At 37.0% G+C, this 19077-nt stretch overlaps 2 protein-coding genes across 2 annotated transcripts; one reads left to right on the forward strand and one right to left on the reverse strand.

The window, feature by feature from the left end:
• The first annotated feature begins 9184 nt into the window (after window positions 1-9184).
• Window positions 9185-13884, forward strand: LOC18043473 (transcription factor ICE1). The gene is made up of 4 exons (XM_024185798.1): window positions 9185-10728; window positions 11618-11842; window positions 12229-12399; window positions 12785-13884. The coding sequence occupies exons 1-4, from the start codon at window positions 9529-9531 to the stop codon at window positions 12866-12868; spliced, it is 1680 nt and encodes a 559-aa protein (XP_024041566.1). The 5' UTR covers window positions 9185-9528; the 3' UTR covers window positions 12869-13884.
• On the reverse strand, window positions 13780-18967 carry LOC18043475 (auxin response factor 2B). The gene is made up of 15 exons (XM_006436882.2): window positions 18468-18967; window positions 18254-18372; window positions 18033-18128; window positions 17881-17937; window positions 17627-17782; window positions 17443-17527; window positions 17174-17264; window positions 16908-17072; window positions 16455-16574; window positions 16126-16201; window positions 15876-16047; window positions 14849-15774; window positions 14564-14754; window positions 14254-14449; window positions 13780-14077 (listed from the first exon to the last, which is right to left on the reverse strand). Exons 1-14 carry the CDS (start codon window positions 18577-18579, stop codon window positions 14275-14277), a joined length of 2541 nt encoding a protein of 846 aa, XP_006436945.1. The 5' UTR covers window positions 18580-18967; the 3' UTR covers window positions 13780-14077; window positions 14254-14274.
• Between the last annotated feature and the right edge of the window lie 110 nt (window positions 18968-19077).

Below are 19077 nucleotides of genomic sequence, written 5' to 3' on the forward strand. Positions count from 1 at the left end.
CGTCTGGCTCTAGCGACGGTAAGGTAGCATTCCGGAAAGAGATGTATTGAAGTTTACAGCCACCCTGAAACGGATCAAAAAAAGCATACATGGGAGCTGTTAAGAAGGTTAACTGGTTTATCTTCACTTCATTGGCTATGTTTCAGGGACTTTAATGAGGTTCTGAATTTAAATGAAAAATTTAGAGATAGAGATAGAAGGGCAAATATGGTGAATGATTTCAAGGAAGTAGTAAAAGATTTTAACCTAACGGATTTGGGGAGTACCGAGTATCCATTCACATGGTCAAATAGAAGATTCGAGGTGAATATTATAGAAGAGAGGCTAGACAAATGTTTAGGAAATAGTAGCTGGAGGGAAAGTTTGCAAGAGAAGGCAGCCCAAAATTTAATTTCTTGGAGCTCCGATCATAACCCTCTAATGATGGAGGTCCTAGAGAAAGGTAGGGGAAACAGATACTCCAGAAAAACTTTTCATAGAATCCACTATGAAGACATGTGGAGTCCATATAAAAAATGCAAGGAAATTGTTAAGAAAGAATGGATGGAGGGGAGCAGCTGAAAGGGTGGAAATTCGGCTGAAATTTTCAAAAGGATTTCTAAGTAGTCTTTGGCGAATTTGAGGATTTGGAGTAGAGAGGAATTTGAAGGAAGGAAAAAGAAATTACAGCAGCTAAAAAAGAAGCTAAAAGACTTGAAAAATGGTTTCTGCCATCTAGACAGTGGAAAGGAGATTAGGAGAATAGAAATGAAGATAGATAACATTCTTTTGGATGAGGAAGTTTTTTGGAAACAAAGGTCGAGGGCGGATTGGCTGAAGGAAAGAGACAAAAATACATGTTTCTTTCACTCAAAGGCCTCTACAAGAAAGAACAAAAACAAGATTCGCAGCTTGGAAGATGAAAGCGGGAAGTGGACAAAGAATGAGGAAGAAGTGGAACGACTGTTTTATGAGTACTTTTCAAAAATTTTCAGCTCAACAAATCATTCTCGGAAGCAAATGGATGTAGCTGTAGAGGAATTGCCAGCAAAGGTTACAAAGGAGATGGGAAACAACTTGGACCAGCCTTTCACGGAAGAAGAAGTTGCAGAAGCGCTAGCTCAAATGTGCCCCACGAAAGCACCAAGCTCATATGGACTCCTAGCTGTGTTTTTCCAGAAGCACTGGAACTCAGTGAATGAGGGGGTGGTTACAACTTGTATGCATATTTTAAACAAGGGAGATAACCTTGCACCTTTAAACGATACCTACATTGCTTTGATTCCGAAAGTAAATAAGCCAAAAAAAAGTGACTGAGTTTAGGCCTATTAGCCTTTGTAACGTAATATATAGAATCATTGCAAAAACAATGGCAAATAGACTTAAACGGATTTTAAATGATATCATCTCCCTCACCCAAAGTGCCTTTGTTCTCGGTAGACTCACTACGGATAATATTGTTATTGGATATGAGTGTTTGAATAAAATAAGACAGAGTAGAAGTAAAAAAAAAGGGCTAGTTGCTTTAAAGCTTGACATTAGTAAAGCATATGATAGAATATAATGGAATTTTGTAAAGCACACAATGCAAAGGTTGGGGTTTTCTGAAAAATGGGTGAGATTAGTAATGAATTGCATATCTACAACTAGTTTTTTAGTTCTAATCAATAGAGTGCCAAAAGGGTTGATCACCCCACAGAGAGGTTTAAGGCAGGGATGTCCTCTCTCGCCTTATATCTTTATTATGTGTGCAGAGGTGCTCTCAAATTTGTTGGTTCAGGCAGAAAATTGAAGTCTCACCCAGGGGCTAAAGTTTAACATGAGTTTATCAGTTACACATCTCTTATTTGTTGATGATAGTTTGGTGTTTGCAAGGGCGTCCAACATTGATTGCAGAATTTTGAAGGGCATTTTTTATTACTATGCAGCAGCTTCGGGACAGGTTTTCAACTTCGAAAAATCGTCTATGTTATTTAGCTCTGGTACAAGTCAGATTCAAAAGGAGAAATTCAAGAAAATTTTTAGGCTGAATGTTGTCACAAAACATGAAAGATACATTGGCCTTCCATCTATGGTGGGGAAAAGGAAGATTAGCTTCTTTAATGAGATAAAGTTAAGGGTTTTGAGCAAACTCTCCAACTGGCAAAGCAAGAAATTTTCCTGTGGTGGCAAAGAAGTGTTAATCAAAGCTGTTGTTCAAGCAATCTCAACCTATGGCATGAGTGTTTTCAAAATTCCCCAAGGCCTTTGTGAGGATATTGAGAAAGCCATTTCAAGATTTTGGTGGGGATCCTCTGATACTCACAGAAGCATACATTGAGCTAGATGGGAAAGACTATGCCATGCCAAGATACGAGGGGGAATAGGCTTCAGAGAACTTTCATGTTTCAACCAAGCCCTCATTGCAAAGCAGGGGTAGAGAATCTTGCATAATCCCGAGTCTTTAATGGCGCAGATTTTAAAGGCAAAATACTTCAAGCACTCTAGCTTTATGGAAGCGAAGTTGAGGTCCAATCCATCTTTTGTATGGAGGAGTATTCTGTGGGGTAGGCAAGTATTGCATAAAGGCCTAAGATGGAGGATAAGAGATGGGAAGCAAGTGAAAATTTCTAGAAACAATTGGGTAAAAAATTTTGAGATCCCTAGAGCAAACCCACAGCCCAGCTTATCAATAGAGGGGATGGTGGCTGAGTTAATTGATGGAAGCAACAAGTGGAGGGAAGACTTGATTGTGCAGTCTTTTTCCAAAGAAACTACTGAAAGAATATTGAGAACTTCACTGCCAAAAACTCCAAGACCAGATAAGTTGGTATGGCACTTTGATAAACATGGAATCTACTCGGTCAAAAGTGGATACCAGTTAGCAGTGAATTTAAAATCTCCAGATAGGCCAAGTTGCTTAGACAGCTCCAAAACACTGTGGAAGGTTATTTGGGTAAATGACATTCCAGAGAAGGTGAAGATTTTTATGTGGAGGGCTGCTCAAAATGTATTACCAACGGTGGAAAATCTATGGAAGAGGAAAATTGTAGGGGATCCAGTGTGTCAGAGATGTTGTAGTATGAGCGAAGATGTATTTCATGCTCTGGTGGGGTGTAAGGTTGCCCAAAAAGTTTGGAAGCTGACAGAATTTTATGAAGAGATTAAGGAGATGGCTCATCAGGATATGTTAAGTGTGCTGCAAGAGTTAGCAATGAAGAGGGGGAAGAAAGACATTGAACAAATAATTGCAGTTTGCTGGGCAATATGGCACTTGAGGAATTGCTTTGTCTTTGAAGGAAATATGAAAGATCCTTTGTTTCCAGCTACAAGAGCAGAAGCCGTTGTGGAGTCATATAGGAGGATAAAATCTGGAAAAAATAATGTTTTGGTTGGGCAGCAGCAAAATGAGCAGCAAGTTTGGTAGCCCCCTCCACTTGGCTTGTTCAGAGTAAATGTAGATGCGGCTACAAATTTATCTAAGCAAAGGGGAGGGATTGGAGCTGTGGTCAGAGATTCCAGAGGAGATTGTGTAGCTGCAGCAGCTCAGAGAACTACTCTTAAACGCAATGTTGCAAACATAGAGGCTGAAGCTGTGCTGCTAGGCATCCAAGTAGCGAAGAAAGCAAATTGTGCCCATTTTGTTATTGAATCAGACTCTAAAGAAGCTGTGGAGCTTGTTCTGAAAAGGAAGAGCAGCTTAACTGAAATATCATGGAACATAGAAGAAATTCAGGAATGTTTAAAAGGGCAGAACACGGCATCTATTCTTTTTGTATCAAGAAGGTGTAATGTCATGGCTCATAATTTGGCAAAGGTAGCTTTAGATCGTGTAGACCCTGTCCTTTGGATAGGAAACTACCCAGTTCCTGCTGTAGATTTTATTCTCCAATTTTAATCAATGGAAAGGCTTACTTTCTCATCGAAAAAAAAAAAAAGCTATCATATGGCTCTGCATTGGGATTAGAAAGGGCTATTGTGAATTGCTATCAACCCAGAGCACTTGTTTATGGATAGTTTCTCATGATCTCCAATACGATAAATTAGTTGATTAATTAGATTGTGATGATTCTCTTTTTGGAGGTTTCTCGATTCAAAACACCCTAAACCGTAGGGGTAAAATAGTTACCATAGATTTTTTTAACTGATTCTTATAAGGTGTTTAACTGTACTATAATTAGTTGATGCAAAATGCAAACTTTAAGGGGCAACTCCATTGAAAAAATTTCACAGTGGTTTCATGAACTTTAAGTGCAGAAATAACCAACTTAAATAAGCAGATTGGATTGGATGGGTATAAGTTTTTTATAGTAATGTAAATATTTTAGGAAATATAAGTGATATGATTGTAACACATTTAATAATCATCTGATTACTTAACACGAACATAATCATACTTGTAACTGTTTTTTAAGGGACTTAACAAATTTTATGATGATACGTGCTTTTGATATACGATATACAATACCGATTTTGTGTAAACTAACGTATAAATACATATTTACAAATTTAACCCATCACATCTTACAAAATGACTCACACCACCGTCATCTCATTAACTACAAACCAAACATAATCCTCAATCTTCAATCCTCACCTTGTATTTTTTGAAAAGCATCGTTTTCCAATTTGCACATACACAAATTAATTAATGAAAAATCAGAGCCAATTTTCAATGATGTCTCAAGATCACGAGTGTATACAAGAAATATTAAAGACATCTTGCTTTCCCTACTAGCAGTGGCCAGTTGCAGCCCATCTGCTAAAAATCTTATTTAAGATTCTTGTCACTCTTTTCTTACATTTTACTTGGACATGTAACATTTATTACACTCAACGTAATGCTTCACATTAATTTCCACTAGCTACTCACTTACATATATTATCGATTTAGTGGGTCCAAATGGTGATGTAAGTTCATATTTTCTAGTTATGAACTTCAATCACTAAATTTATATCACAACATTTCGTTGAGAAACAAAAAAAAAAAAAAAATCAAACTACCACATTATAGGTGTAATAGATTAGTTGCATTTCTTTTTTTTATATACATGATAAATTGATAATCTCGATTAGATATTAAGTTTTAGTGGTTCGGATTTGGGACTAACATATTAACTAAATTTTTTAGTAAATCACTAAATTTATGTCATAACATTTCATTGATCAGAAAAAGAAAAAAGAAAATCAAACTACCATATTATAGGTGTAATTGATGAGTTGTATTTCTTTTTCTTATATGCATGATAAATTGTAATCTTGATTAAATATTAGGTTTTATTGGTTTTGATTTGAGATTAACATAATAAATAAATAATTCAATATATTTATAAGATAATCAAATAAAGTACAATTATCGCACTTAAAATAAAGTCAACCAACACACAACACATGACAAATAATAATTCAAACTAAGGGTCTGTTTGGAATTACTTTTGAGAGGTTCAAAAATAATGTTGAAAGGTAAGAAACTAATTTTGGTGTTTGATAAATTTTTTTTAAAAATCAATTTTTGACAAAATCATCCATCTTACAGTAGATTTTGAAAAAAAAGTAATGAGTAGTTTTCAAAATCTAATTTTGAGAATTGGTTTTATAATCAATGCAATTCCATGTATATCTTCACATATATTATAAAAATCCAAAATCATTCTTATTCAATTAGTAAATAAAATTATTCAATTTAAAGAATTATTATTATCAATTCTATTAAAATAACAAAATGAAAATTTTATTTTAGTAATGCACACATGCTCATAAATGTCTAAATAAATTTTGTTCAATATTATGTCAATTTTAGTCATTTGCACTCTTACAACAATTCAGTATAGTAAGATTTATCATATATGCATACGACTGTTTTTAAAATTTACAGTACTTTTAAAATAAAATTTGTCAAATATTTAACTAATTTTCTTCACAATTAATTATTTTTACGGCCAACAACAATTATTTTAAAATTTCCTAAACTAATAGGCTATTTTGGATTGGCGTCGAGTAGCTGAACAGTGAGAGTAGTATCAGATGACTATCGCATGCCAGCACTTGCAAACTAACCCTAATTATACAAGTGTAGTATTATTAATTTTTCTTAATAATGAAAGTTGAAAAAGATTTATAATGAAAAAGAAAAAGTGTGGCGGTAGACGAGTAACAGAAGAATAGAAAGGAAAAGTAGAGACTAGAGATTGGTATGGCACATCTAAAGGAAAAAAGTAACCGTTGATGAACAGACCAAACTAGCTAGCGAGATCCTGAAAATATGTGAATAAAGAAGATGACACAGAGACACAGCCACGGCTTAAGAGGATTTGAATTGATTGGCCAGCATCACCCAGTAGGTGCGGTGAACTTTTAAAGCATCACGAGATACTTGGCTTCCTTTCCCTGTCATCATTATTATTGTTATTATTGTATCATCATCTACTACATATATTTTATTATTCTCATTCACTGTGCTGGCTGCTGCTGTTGAGTGTCGTATAATCTCTCTTTCTTTCACTTCATATTCATAATTCAATGCTACAATTTACATACGTACATATAATGGCGTGTCTTCCCAATTTTCAGTTTGCAATTTAAAACACTAAAGTAAATTTTACAATGAGTTACTGTGACACTTTTTTTTTTTTAACACCCACTTGTGAATAGGTTTTCTTGCTGTAATACAAGTTCCCTGAAGCATAACTAGTTCAAATCATGAGAAGGCCCGTTACAAACAATTAGATTGATATACAGATATCTCATCAAACGACTCCTTAACTCTTTTAACAACCTCCCTGTGTTGCCACTTCGGCCTTGGCCGAAGTGGTGGGCTGCTGCGGTTTTAGCCCCCACAAAAGCATTGTGGGGGCTAAATGTTCTTTATATCCTTCTCCCTTGCGAAATACAAGTGAAGTATGGACATCCTTTCCTGTGAGTGGTTATTTGTATTGGGCATGTACTTAATAGAATTCATTGTAATAATATAAGTCCCAATCATGTATATCTGATTGTAAATATCAGTGTAATACCTCTGCTACAATAAGCAGTTGTTGTAAATATCTGTGTAATGCAGTAATCTGATGATTAATCAGTCTCAAAAAAAAAAAACAACCTCCCTGTGTTTGGATCATTATAAGCTTAGTAGCTAGATCATTATAAGCTTAGTAGCTAATAATTAATATCAAGCCTACCTAGCAGAAATAGCTGCTGCAGTTTTAAGTTTAGCTGGCTTAGAATAGAAAGGAAATAGCCTGTTTCTAGAGATTGTGATCTTGTCTCTAGGGTCAGGGGCCAAATCCTGAACTAGATTTGGCTTGAAGACCGATATGAATCTCCAAAAACCAGCAACAAAACTCTTCATTATGCAAGTGTAATGTTTTTAGCCAGGCAGTCACTTTGCCCAGTAAAATGTTTTCAATGCTGTGCTGCCAAATTGCGGCAAGTAATTAACTATCATGCCGTGAGAGAGCACATATTTGCTTCTTGGGATTGGGACCACATCTGAAATGGCACCATAAAATGCAATGATATAAGTAATGAGTTATGGTTTTTAATACGAGAGATTTTGGATTTTATTAAGATAAAACTATATATGAGCATGGAGTTGCCACCTCCCCTATCTTACTTAATGTGACTAAAAACTTGCATGCAGATTTTCATTGTCGTGTTCCATTTGAAAAAGTAGATGGGCTTGAAGTCAATTAAATGGTAGAATTGAGAATCATCTATCTATGATAAGGGTCAAATTGTAACATGTGATTTCACCCATCTTTGACAACTTGCTTAAGCAACCTTATAATGAGTAAAGGATTCAATGAACAAAACACAGAGAAGCAGGGCATCCTAGTTCGATGTCATACTCACCTCTAAGCGACTTCTCTCAGGTTCAATTTCCCACAAGTGAAAAATAGAAATAGATTTATCCTTTTAGTCAAATGGCAGTAGATCACGCTTTCTTTTTTTTTCGGCCCATATTTTCGATCTGTGTAGAAGACTATTCAAAAGATACCAAATTATACGTATAGATCATTTTATGGATTTTGACTCTTAACAATATTTCCATTGGGCATGTTGATCAATGAACACCTATTTTAGTCATCATGGGTTTCCTACCCTCTCCATGAAAATATGAAATAAGAATATATTTTTCTCCAATACTTTGGTGGGAGTAGATTCTAAAATAATCTCGATAAAATTTTAAGCGAGTATGCGTGAGAGTTCTTACAGACAATGGTGGTGTCACATTAAGATTAGTAGGGGCTGAAACACCTATTTGACTTTAAAAAAATTTTAAATTCATTTTGACATTTATCCTATTTATAGTTTGATTTATCATAAAAGTCCCTATTAAATTCTAAAAATAACTAAAATATCACATACTTATTTTTACACATTATTTTGAAATGCTAAAAACAAAAAAAAGAGTCAAATCCCTAACCCTCAATACTTTTGTGTTAAATTATTTTATACAGTTTTGGACATGCAACTTCAAGAATCAAGCAATTGTTTAAATAAGATGCATATTGAGTTGCTTATTTGTTTGGCGTGCTTATGGCCTGATGGCTCTTTTGCAGCTTTTGATAAACAAGAACTACTTTGTCTTACTAAGTTTTATCTAAACGATTTATCTTTAATAGTTCTTATGACACTTGAAATTCAACTTCATGTCTACATTATGCATTTGGGTTTTGACAATAATTTTTCAGGATTAGAAGAGATTGAGGAACTACCAAGAAAAATAGTGGAGACTAAGAACGACTAATTGTATTCATTAATTTATCTATTGACGACATTAACATCGATTTTATCAGTTGTCACAACTACAATTGCAAGAGCATTTTCAACTATAAAATTTGTAAAAAATCATCTGCGAAATCATACGAGAGATTAATGGTTGAATAATAATCTTATTGTACATATAGAAAAAGATATATTTTACGGCCTTAATAATGAGATTATTCTTCAAAGTTTTCAACATATGAAAGCACGTTGAAGACAGTTACAAATAAATTTGATCAATTAAATGTTTTAATGATTCTTATTTTAATATTATTATTTATTGATTATTTTTAAATTATATTACTGTTTGAATTTAGTCCATCTGTCCATGCTAAATTGAATTCATGGGCACCGCTACTGCTAATAAACATCAGATTGTACATCCGTAGATTTTAAGAGTTGAAAACCAGCAGCAATGGCGGCATTAGTGCATAAAGCCTATGAAGAAAAATAAATAAAATCTACTGGAGTTCTCTTCGAGTATGCCACGTGTCATGAAATAGGGCAAAGGGCACCAAAATATACGTTTTACTTGTGAGAGAGGAGGACCAAAAAGGTCATCCAAAAAAGCAAAAAGAGACAAAATAAGCCAACCAAGTAGTAGTAGCGATTAATGTAACGTTCAAAGGCCAGCGCGTCACAATCTTCTCTCTCTGCATCTGCTGAGCTGCTGATTCAATAAAAAGCATTTGCCCTTTTCCATCTGCAACGTCCTCTTCACTCTTTTTTAACTCTCCCTTTTCTCAACAAACTATTTGCACTTGTTTGTTTCTCGAGAAAACAGAACACCCACAAAGAGAAAACAAAATGCTTTCTAGACTAAACGGTGTGGTCTGGATGGACGGGAAAGAAGAGGAAGGCTCAGCTGCGTGGGCCAGAAACAACATAAACAACAACAGCAGCAACAGCATCAACAACAATTGCAACACTAACAACATGAGCTGCAGTAACAACAACGACAACAACAATGGTGTGATAGAGAATGAAGAAGAAATGGGTTCACTTCCTGGATTCAAGTCCATGCTTGAAGTGGAAGATGACTGGTATGTTACTGGTAATACTAGTTTAAATAACCATCAAGATATTACATTTCCACCAAACCTTGGTGACCCAACAACTGATAATCTGTTGCTTAACGCTGTGGATTCTTCATCTTCTTGTTCACCATCTTCCTCTGTTTTCAACAACTTTGATGCATCTCAAGTTCACTACTTTTTGCCTCAAAAAAACTCCTTTTCTTCATTCATGAATGTTGTGTCCAACAACAACTCTTTAGAGCATGGCTTTGATTTGGGTGAAATGGGGTTTCTTGACACACAAGCAACTCATGCTTTGAATAGGGGGAATGGTGGGATTTTGAATGGTTTCAATGATTTGAGTGCCAATAATCAGATGAATGCTACTAATTTATGTTCTGATCCGCAATTTGGAACTAACCGTACGCTTCAATTCCCGGAAAATGGTAGCAGTAGTTTCGCGGGTTTTCGGGGTTTTGATGAGAATAATGGGAATTCTCTGTTTTTGAATAGGTCTAAGTTGTTGAGGCCACTTGAAACTTTCCCTTCGACGGGAGCACAACCCACTCTTTTCCAAAAAAGAGCTGCTTTGAGGAAAAATTTAGGTGGTAATGAGGCCAGTTTAGGGGTTTTAGGTACACAAAATAGCCAACTTTTGAGTGGGATTGAGAGTGATAAAGGTAAGAAAGAACTGACTGAAGATAATGAGAAAAAGAGGAAATTGAGTATTAGTGATGATTTGGAGGATGTGAGTGTTGATGGGTCGGGTCTTAACTATGATTCTGATGATTTTTTAGAAAATAATAAGGTGGAGGAAATGGGAAAAAATGGTGGTAGTAGCTCCAATGCAATTAGCACTATCACTGGTGGAGATCAGAAGGGCAAGAAGAAGGGTTTGCCAGCGAAGAATCTGATGGCGGAGAGGAGACGCAGGAAGAAGCTCAATGATAGGCTCTACATGTTGCGGTCGGTTGTTCCAAAGATTAGCAAAGTAAGAATTTCTTTTTACATTATTTTCTCGTGAGCCCAGCATGAATTGCTTCTTTGGGATTCTTATTTCTCGTGACACTAGAAAGAATCACTCATGATTTAAGTTCTTAGGATCATCCTGCCTGCTTTTTTCTTGTTTGCTGCTGTTTCATTGATGGAGTGGCTTATTTTCTTTTTCATGCTCTAATATGCTTAAAGAAAGTGGCATTAATTTCTCTCACATGGTATCTGGTAGAGAGGTTTAAATTTCACCATTATGTTATGGGCCACTTGCAGGGATTTAAATTCTCAATATGTAACATGTCTGAAGGTGCAAACAGCAAATTCTTCCTTTTTCTTTCAACAGAAGCCGCAAAATCCTACATTTTTGAGATCTCAGTTTTACTGATGTGTTTGATTTTCCTTTCTTTCCATTTTTAACGGCTGTATTTGTCTTTGCTGGTGCAAATTTGAAGGTTTTCTGACACACCATAGATTTAAAACTTCAAATTAGGGACTGGGGATGAAACTCTGAGGCAGATACAAAGTAGTCAGTATATACTGAATTTTTACAGGACCCTAAGACTTCCATACAGTCTATATCATTCTCTGAAATTCCAGAATAAACGCAAATTCTTTATGGATCTATCTAGATCTCTGTAACTTTGAAATAAAGTGTGTAAGCTAATTAATGATGCATATTAGTGTTTGAAAGAAAGTGAGTCAATTCTTGAATCAATTTCAGGCTATTGATGCGAGTGCGTTTATTTAGTGTTTTCTTCTTCACTTGGTCGGTCACAGATTATGTTATGTTCTGGAGAAGATAATATAGATAGGATGTTGTGACTTTTGCATTTTAAACTTATGCATCATGGAGATGATATTATGTATTCTCTTTTTCATACTCACAGATGGATAGGGCTTCAATTTTGGGGGATGCAATTGAGTATTTGAAGGAACTTCTCCAAAGGATCAATGACCTCCACAATGAATTGGAGTCAACCCCTCCTGGTTCAGCATTGACTCCTTCCACAAGCTTCTATCCTTTGACACCGACTCCACCTGCCTTGCACAGCCGTATCAAGGATGAACTTTGCCCCAGCTCACTGCCAAGCCCAAATGGCCAACCTGCAAGGGTATAATTCTTAGTGCCAGGAGCTTTCTTTTGCCTTTCTTGGATGCTTCCAAGATGATTTATTTGATTTATCTTCTTATTTTGGTCTGTATTTACTGTTTCCTCCTAAGATGTTTTGTTTCTTCTTCCCATTTTTTTAAGAATACAATTATATTACTCACACAAACCACACTGTACTACTCCAATTTGTGCTACTGTATTAGTGAGCATGATAATTACCTAACATACTATTATAGATAACGAGGATTTCAAGCATCTGTCTGTTTATGAATTATGTTTCTAGGCAATATTTCAGAGTATAAATCACTCTTGTGTGTCTGATGATACCACCCAGATACTACGAGTGTGGTTACAAAATCTTAATATTTGATTTGCTGCTTCCTGTAGGTTGAGGTCAGGGTGAGGGAAGGAAGAGCCGTGAATATCCACATGTTTTGCAGCCGTAGACCAGGTCTTTTGCTCTCCACGATGAGGGCATTGGATAATCTTGGACTAGATATCCAGCAAGCTGTCATCAGTTGTTTCAATGGCTTTGCCATGGATGTTTTCCGAGCCGAGGTATGTCTTCATGTCATCATTCCTTTATCTACTATGTAAACTTCAAATTAATATTACATCTCAAATGACATGATTTTACCACTCTGATAAAAATAAAATAAAATAAATTGGAATTTCCTAAAGGAAATTTTGAAAAGAGAGGCATGTAGAAATTCCAAGTCAAGCTAAGTAATGTTCTAATTTGTTCAAACATGCAAAGAGCAGCTGTCATAGTCTGGCTTTCGTTTGTTGGTGCTGCATTTTAATATCTCATTGAAAAACCTTGTTTGATTGTACATGATCTTAGTAATACTTTCATTGAAGAAAACATTTCTTCTTGTTGCTACATCTGTTTTGAGGAACTGCCTCCCTAAATATGTGTTCCTGATATGTTTCTATCGTTCAGCAATGCAAGGAAGGCCAGGACGTTCATCCTGAGCAAATCAAGGCGGTACTCTTGGATTCAGCCGGCTTCCATGGCATGATGTAGTTTTCTTCAATTTCTCCAAGTTAAAAAGCGATAGCAGTAGTCATCTGTTCCATTTCCCCCTGCCTGCCACCGCCTTCAAGCTACATTTAACTTGGCAGTCTTTTAAAGTTGTAGGTTGCCTTAAAATAGCTAGAAATGCATTTTATAGTTATATGCCCTTCGAGGAGCCGAACATTGTATGTTCAAGCTTTCTGATAAAAAGTCCTTTTCCCGAGTTCTGATTACTGAATTTGGCAGTGAAGTAAACTGTAGAAGTCAACTTGCACTGTGAAATAAAAGCCATGTGTTTCTCATAAATTTCCGGCAATAAGTCTCGGTTAAAACCTTCATAACCAAATTCGGTTAACTCCCCAGTAATCGAGATGGGCTCATGCATTTCCGGCGATAATTCTACAACATGAACTTGCTTCTCGTTTAAGCTAGAGGGGGAGAAGAGCAAAGACACCACCGATGGAGCCGCCGACAGCGTCAACGATACTTCCCACTTTAATTCATATAAAAATTGGCATGTTGCCCTGCTAGAGGGGGAGAAGAGCAAAGACACCACCGATGGAGCCGCCGACAGCGTCAACGATACTTCCCACTTTAATTCATATAAAAATTGGCATATTGCAGGGCAACATGACTTCTGCAATTCGGAAAAAAAAAATTCCACAGCTGAAATCACTCATCTACCGCAATTAATTCAATTGAAGAGACAGTCATGTAGTTTGTCCTTCAATTGCCTCACTATTACCAGTTACATGAAGATATACTTATATATAGCAACACAACATAAACTAATAGATTCTACTATCTTATGACTATTTTGCAAAGACTTACAAAGTCATTAGCCCTTACTACACCTGCTAAAAATCCTAGTGAATGGAGATCCGCGAACAGAAAACCAACAAAACAAACATATGCCTGTAGGCTTTCCCAAGAAGGCACCAGAAGATGTATAAAACTTAGGCTACTTACATTAAGAGGTTGGAAAAGAGGGGTAAACAACTATGTACAAAAAGGGATCGTTCGGGAAAGCAAAAGCTAGAATTGCCATGCTCAAAATAGGGGGTATACATATTGAATGTATTATATGAGTCGGACACCATATACCATGCCCAAAATTGGATAGTCATGCCGTCTACGAGGAGGATTGACATCCATCTATTAGTTCATAATCCAAAATAGAATGCCCTGAATATCTTCTTTCTGATGCTGCAACAAAACCTAACATAAGAAAGCAAAATCAGATCTATTATCAAAACATAAATTCCTTAAAAAAAAAATAGTGCACAAAAAATGGCCAGTAGTACAGGGATCATCAGCTCGAGCATTTTCATAATGAAAATCTATGGGATTAGGCATGTTTAAAGCTTAGAAACTTATCAACCCATGAAACTTACCTTGAACCATCAAAACCACACCTAAAAATTCTCTGCATTGGATGCTAAAGGAAGTGGCTGTTTCACTTCTTTTGCATCAATGCCGTCCCCATTCATTGGACTATCCTCACCCTTCGAGCTAAAAGACACTGAGTTCATCTTCAGGACCTCCTCTTTTGTGTAGATGAAAATTTTGCGTACCATACCACAAAACTCCCTGATTAACACATAAGCAGCTGTTGATTAACCAAGGCCTAATTAGAGGGAAAAAATTAAGTTCACTAGAAAGTCACTGGGTATATATTTTAAAGAATGGAATAAGAATCCTTACTGCCATGGATCATCTCCAACAAGCATCATGTCACCCTCATCATCAGTATATACAATAATCCAATTTTTCTTGGGAGCCATTAATTCACCATCAAATTCAAATAACTGATCCAGTTCGGCAATCAATTCGTCATAGTTGTTGAACTTAGAAAGATCCACAGACCTACCAAGTGCAATTCCCTGCTTTTGAACCTGAAATCCACACATTTGAAGGACATAGTTGTTAATATTTAACTACTACCAACTGCAAATTACCAAGTAGAGATTGTCAGAGAGGGAGAGGAACCTTAGTACAACTCCTAGTCGAACCACACTGTGTTTTGCTACGAACATCCTTAGTGTGGGTCTGAGAAGGCTGGGACAGTTTCTCGTGCTCATTGAAAACTTGATTATCATCTGCCAATTTTGAGCTTTTAGAATGGTCCGACTTTTGATCTGATTCAAATGCACGAAATTGTTGATCTAAGTTTCCAGCCGGGTCATTCATGGTGTTTCTATGTGACACTACTGGCTCTGGCATAACATGGTTACTGAAGAGGGGAATGCCAAAAAGCTTGCAGTCCTTAGATTTTCCAGCCTCTTGGTCTTGCACCATTGCTGATTTGGGCATCAACTCTCTCGAATGAGCTGAATTTTCAAAATTAGAAGGGGGAAGGGGGGGCATTAACCAGTTTCCATGTGAGTGCTCAACTCTATTGCCGTTAAGCATGGGATAGTCACCAAACCCGCCATATCTAACATTACCACGCACTTGATAATTTACATCACCACCTTGTACCGGAACTTTTGCATTAGACTCTGGCATTTTAAGTGATGGACCAGAGGGCATCAAGGACCATGGTCGAGCAACCAAGTTAAACTTCCCCTCTTGATCCAGTACACTTTTTCTTACTGGAACTGCATCAGCAAAAGGTGAACTAAACCCATGGGAGGGATCAGCATTTGCTCCAAATCCTGACAGCAAATCAGTGTACACTGGTTCATGCCTCCCTGGTGGCACCCAGTTCTCTGATCCATATCTTCTTGAAGCAGACACCACATCAATCTTCTCATCATCAAGTGAAGGTGGCCACACAACAGACTTTTCAGCAGTGTCAGACTCGTTACTTTCTCTCTCTGCAAAATTGCCTCTCAAGGTCGAGAATTCTTGACCTTGCAAGACCCTTGAAAATCCAGTAGCTGATGAAGGGTCTACATTTAGTTTAGATGAACCTGAAAAGTTTCAGAAAAGACTAGTCAAATATCAAATGATCTTTTGGTATAAATGTCTTGAGTAAATATAAACAAAAATAAAAGGGTACATGTTACCACACCTTCCCTAGTGAGAACAGACGAGTCAGGTGATGAGGGCAACATGTTTGATCTGGGCCTTTTGGGCCTAGGCATCGGAAGAGAATTAAGTGCTGGAGGAGCCAATGCAGGTTCTATCTTCCAGGGAGAAACTCTCTCTGGGCGAGGTATGGTAGAAGTCTCATCCCATCTCACCTAAAGTGAAAATTAAGACTTTGTTTTAGAATCATAGATAAAAACAGCAACATCACACTTGATAAAAACTAACACTACCTTAAGGCATCTCCATTTGGAATCTCGCCACCTCTGGGGGTCAGCATCTTCAATTCCAACTATGGTCCCAGTAAACCTACAAGAGACATTTAAATAAACAGTCAAATAACTGTCAACTCAGACGAGAAGAAAAAATTAGCGCCGGTAAGAACAGCTATTGTTGTCTCAAAGTCCCAACATAACAAAATTGTGGCAAATTTTCTCAAAAGACATGCAGAAAGACTAAATAGATTTACATATAGTACATTAAGTATGTAACTTCCAAAATAATTGCAGAATAATAAGGTATTGTATCAGTAAAGTAATAAACCATCACCAACAGGGCATACCTCTGCTCAGGAGCCTCTTCACCTTCAAATCTCATTTTAAATCGCATTCCAATTGAATAATTGTTCTTGATGGATTCCATGTACTGATCATACGGAACAATGAACTCTGATGGGCTTGTTCTGCATCAAACATCACATATCAATGTGTGCAATCAAGAATTTCACCAAACAAGGACATGCAATCAAGAATTTCACCAAACAAGGACATCACACGAAATTCAGAGTTGAGGTCAACTTTATTGTTGAATGATATAAGTAAAACCATGGACTTCCATGAGTAGAAATTGTTCGTCAAAATAAGCTTTACTCTTCAACAATCAGAACTGGTCATGACTAGCAAAACTCTCAAAACTCATGTCTAGACCGAAAAAAGAAATGGCCAAGACCAAGAAATGCATAAACCATTCATTTTTTAAGGTTAAATGAAAATCGAACTATATTCAAAATCCATACCTTGGCTTGTAATAGACAGTGAACATAGTTCCCGTGGAGACAGCATGCCATGCAGTGGCAAGGACACCGAGATGCATGCTGTGACTAGATATGACTGAAGATGGAACATTACCCTGCTGCCTCATTGCTCGCCTTACACCAACACGAAGTTCGCCATTCTCACCCCTAGAAATTAAAACAAGGCCTAAGTTAGTCTATTTCGAACACTGAAAAACAAAGAGACAGATTAGAAGAGAAATTCCATTAAAATAAAATTGCAAACAAACCTCAGAAATATAAAAGCATCCCCTGCAACTAGTCTTTTTGAGCTAACAAAAACACTCCATCCACTCTGAAGCAAGTGTCTACGTGGTTGACCTGATAGACCCATAATAATGAACATTACTAAAAGAGAGAGTTGAGTACTGCTTGAGTGCAACTAGGAGCAACAAGGAAAATCGCAAAAGGGAATCAACCAAAGACAGGTCCAGTACAATAAAAAGTGCAAGTTAAGGTTTACTTTTTAGAAAAGAAAAGTCAAATATATAACCAATACCCCTGAAAATATGCCGGAACCGCCACTCATTTCCATGCAAATCCTTAGCAGCCAACTCCTGTGTGGGAGGCTGCCGTGACATGTCCTGTCCAGAGAAAAACACAAATCAACCACTCTGTTAATATCTCTACAATTCAAATAAACAGAACACAAATACAACAGAAATGGAACACATCAAACTAACCAAGGGTGGAAGACACTCATCAGCATGCCGTCTCAGCACCGAAAACCCACCATGAGTACTTGTATCCGATGCCGTTAGTGTTTTACAAAACGAATGCACGTGAAATCTTGGTGGCGGGGGTGGAGGTGGTTCTTTCTCCACGGCGTTCTCATCTTGCTAACATTAACCAAAAAAACATAATCTAACAATTAGAATTTCTGCTTTACATATGGTACTAGAATCAAAGCCATGATGAAAATCGATGAAGTAGTTACGTTTGACTCTGGAAGTAAAGTCACTTGTGCAAACACCTCATCAGTATCAGGTTCAGCCTGTAATCAAATTCATATAACAATTAATTACCAACAATAAAAACCAAAAATACAGAGATTAGTTCAAGAAAGTTTAAACCTAAAACCGTAATTACCTTTAATTGGACGTTAATTACACGACAGAGTATCTTTGAAGGAAGATCATAAACTGGCATTTGCTGGTCTGCGACCTGATTAGTTGACGCTTCCACCTAATTTATTAATTTCAAAAAAGAAATTTTTTTCAGAAATTGAAAAAAAAAAAGAAAAAAATTAGAAAAAAGCAAATAAAATGAAAATATAATATAATATTATTCAACCAAAATATGTACAAAACCTGCTCTATGTGGCCTTGAGGGAAGTAGTACACGCGCTCGCCTTCTCGAGGGACGGTGACCAAAGGACCGGCGCAGGCATGCCACAGCTCCGTGTAGAGCGCCATTTCGGGGTCCCCAACTGTAATAACACCGGAAAAAATTGAGGAACTGAATCGACGAAATTCTGACACCGAAATGCTAAAAAACAGACCGAAAAAACGACCGGAACTATACCTCGTTTGACACCGGAAGTTGTGGAATTACTATTCTGCCCTTCCATAGGAATCCTACCAGTCTCGTTACAAGACTTCATAGACACCTCTGAAGAAGAAGCAGCTGCTGCCATTTTATTTGCTTTATCTTCTCTTTTCCCAATTCAAGTCCCTTTCAAGCTCAGATCTCTCATCTGCTAAAGCTCAAAACGACAACACGCGAACCTCTAAACGCAGAGACAATTTCCCTCCCTCTCTCTCGCTCTCTCTCTCTCTCTCTCTCTCTCTCTCAATCAATTCACAAGCCAAATTTCTCGATTTAAGCATCAATTTTTTCGAAGACTCTTATCTCCTTCTCTCTAGTCACTATCTCTCTCTCTCTACTGCAACCAGCTCAGTTATCAATTACAGGTGCCAGAGCCACACAGCTCGTACGCAGAGTCTCTCTTTCTTTCTCTCTCTAGAGCTGTTTGTGTTGTATTGCGTTGTGTTGGTTGTGTCTCGCGAGACTTAACCAGAGTGGTCAAAACCGCGGAGCAATCATTTCAACCGCGGTCAATTTCTAACCAATCTTTTTTGCGAAACCGGCAGTCACCGGTGAGTAAACCGGCTACAGCCGGTAAAACGCCTCG

Source organism: Citrus clementina, unplaced genomic scaffold, assembly GCF_000493195.1.
Source record: "Citrus clementina cultivar Clemenules unplaced genomic scaffold, Citrus_clementina_v1.0 scaffold_4, whole genome shotgun sequence".
NCBI classification, from domain to species: Eukaryota; Viridiplantae; Streptophyta; class Magnoliopsida; order Sapindales; family Rutaceae; genus Citrus; species Citrus x clementina.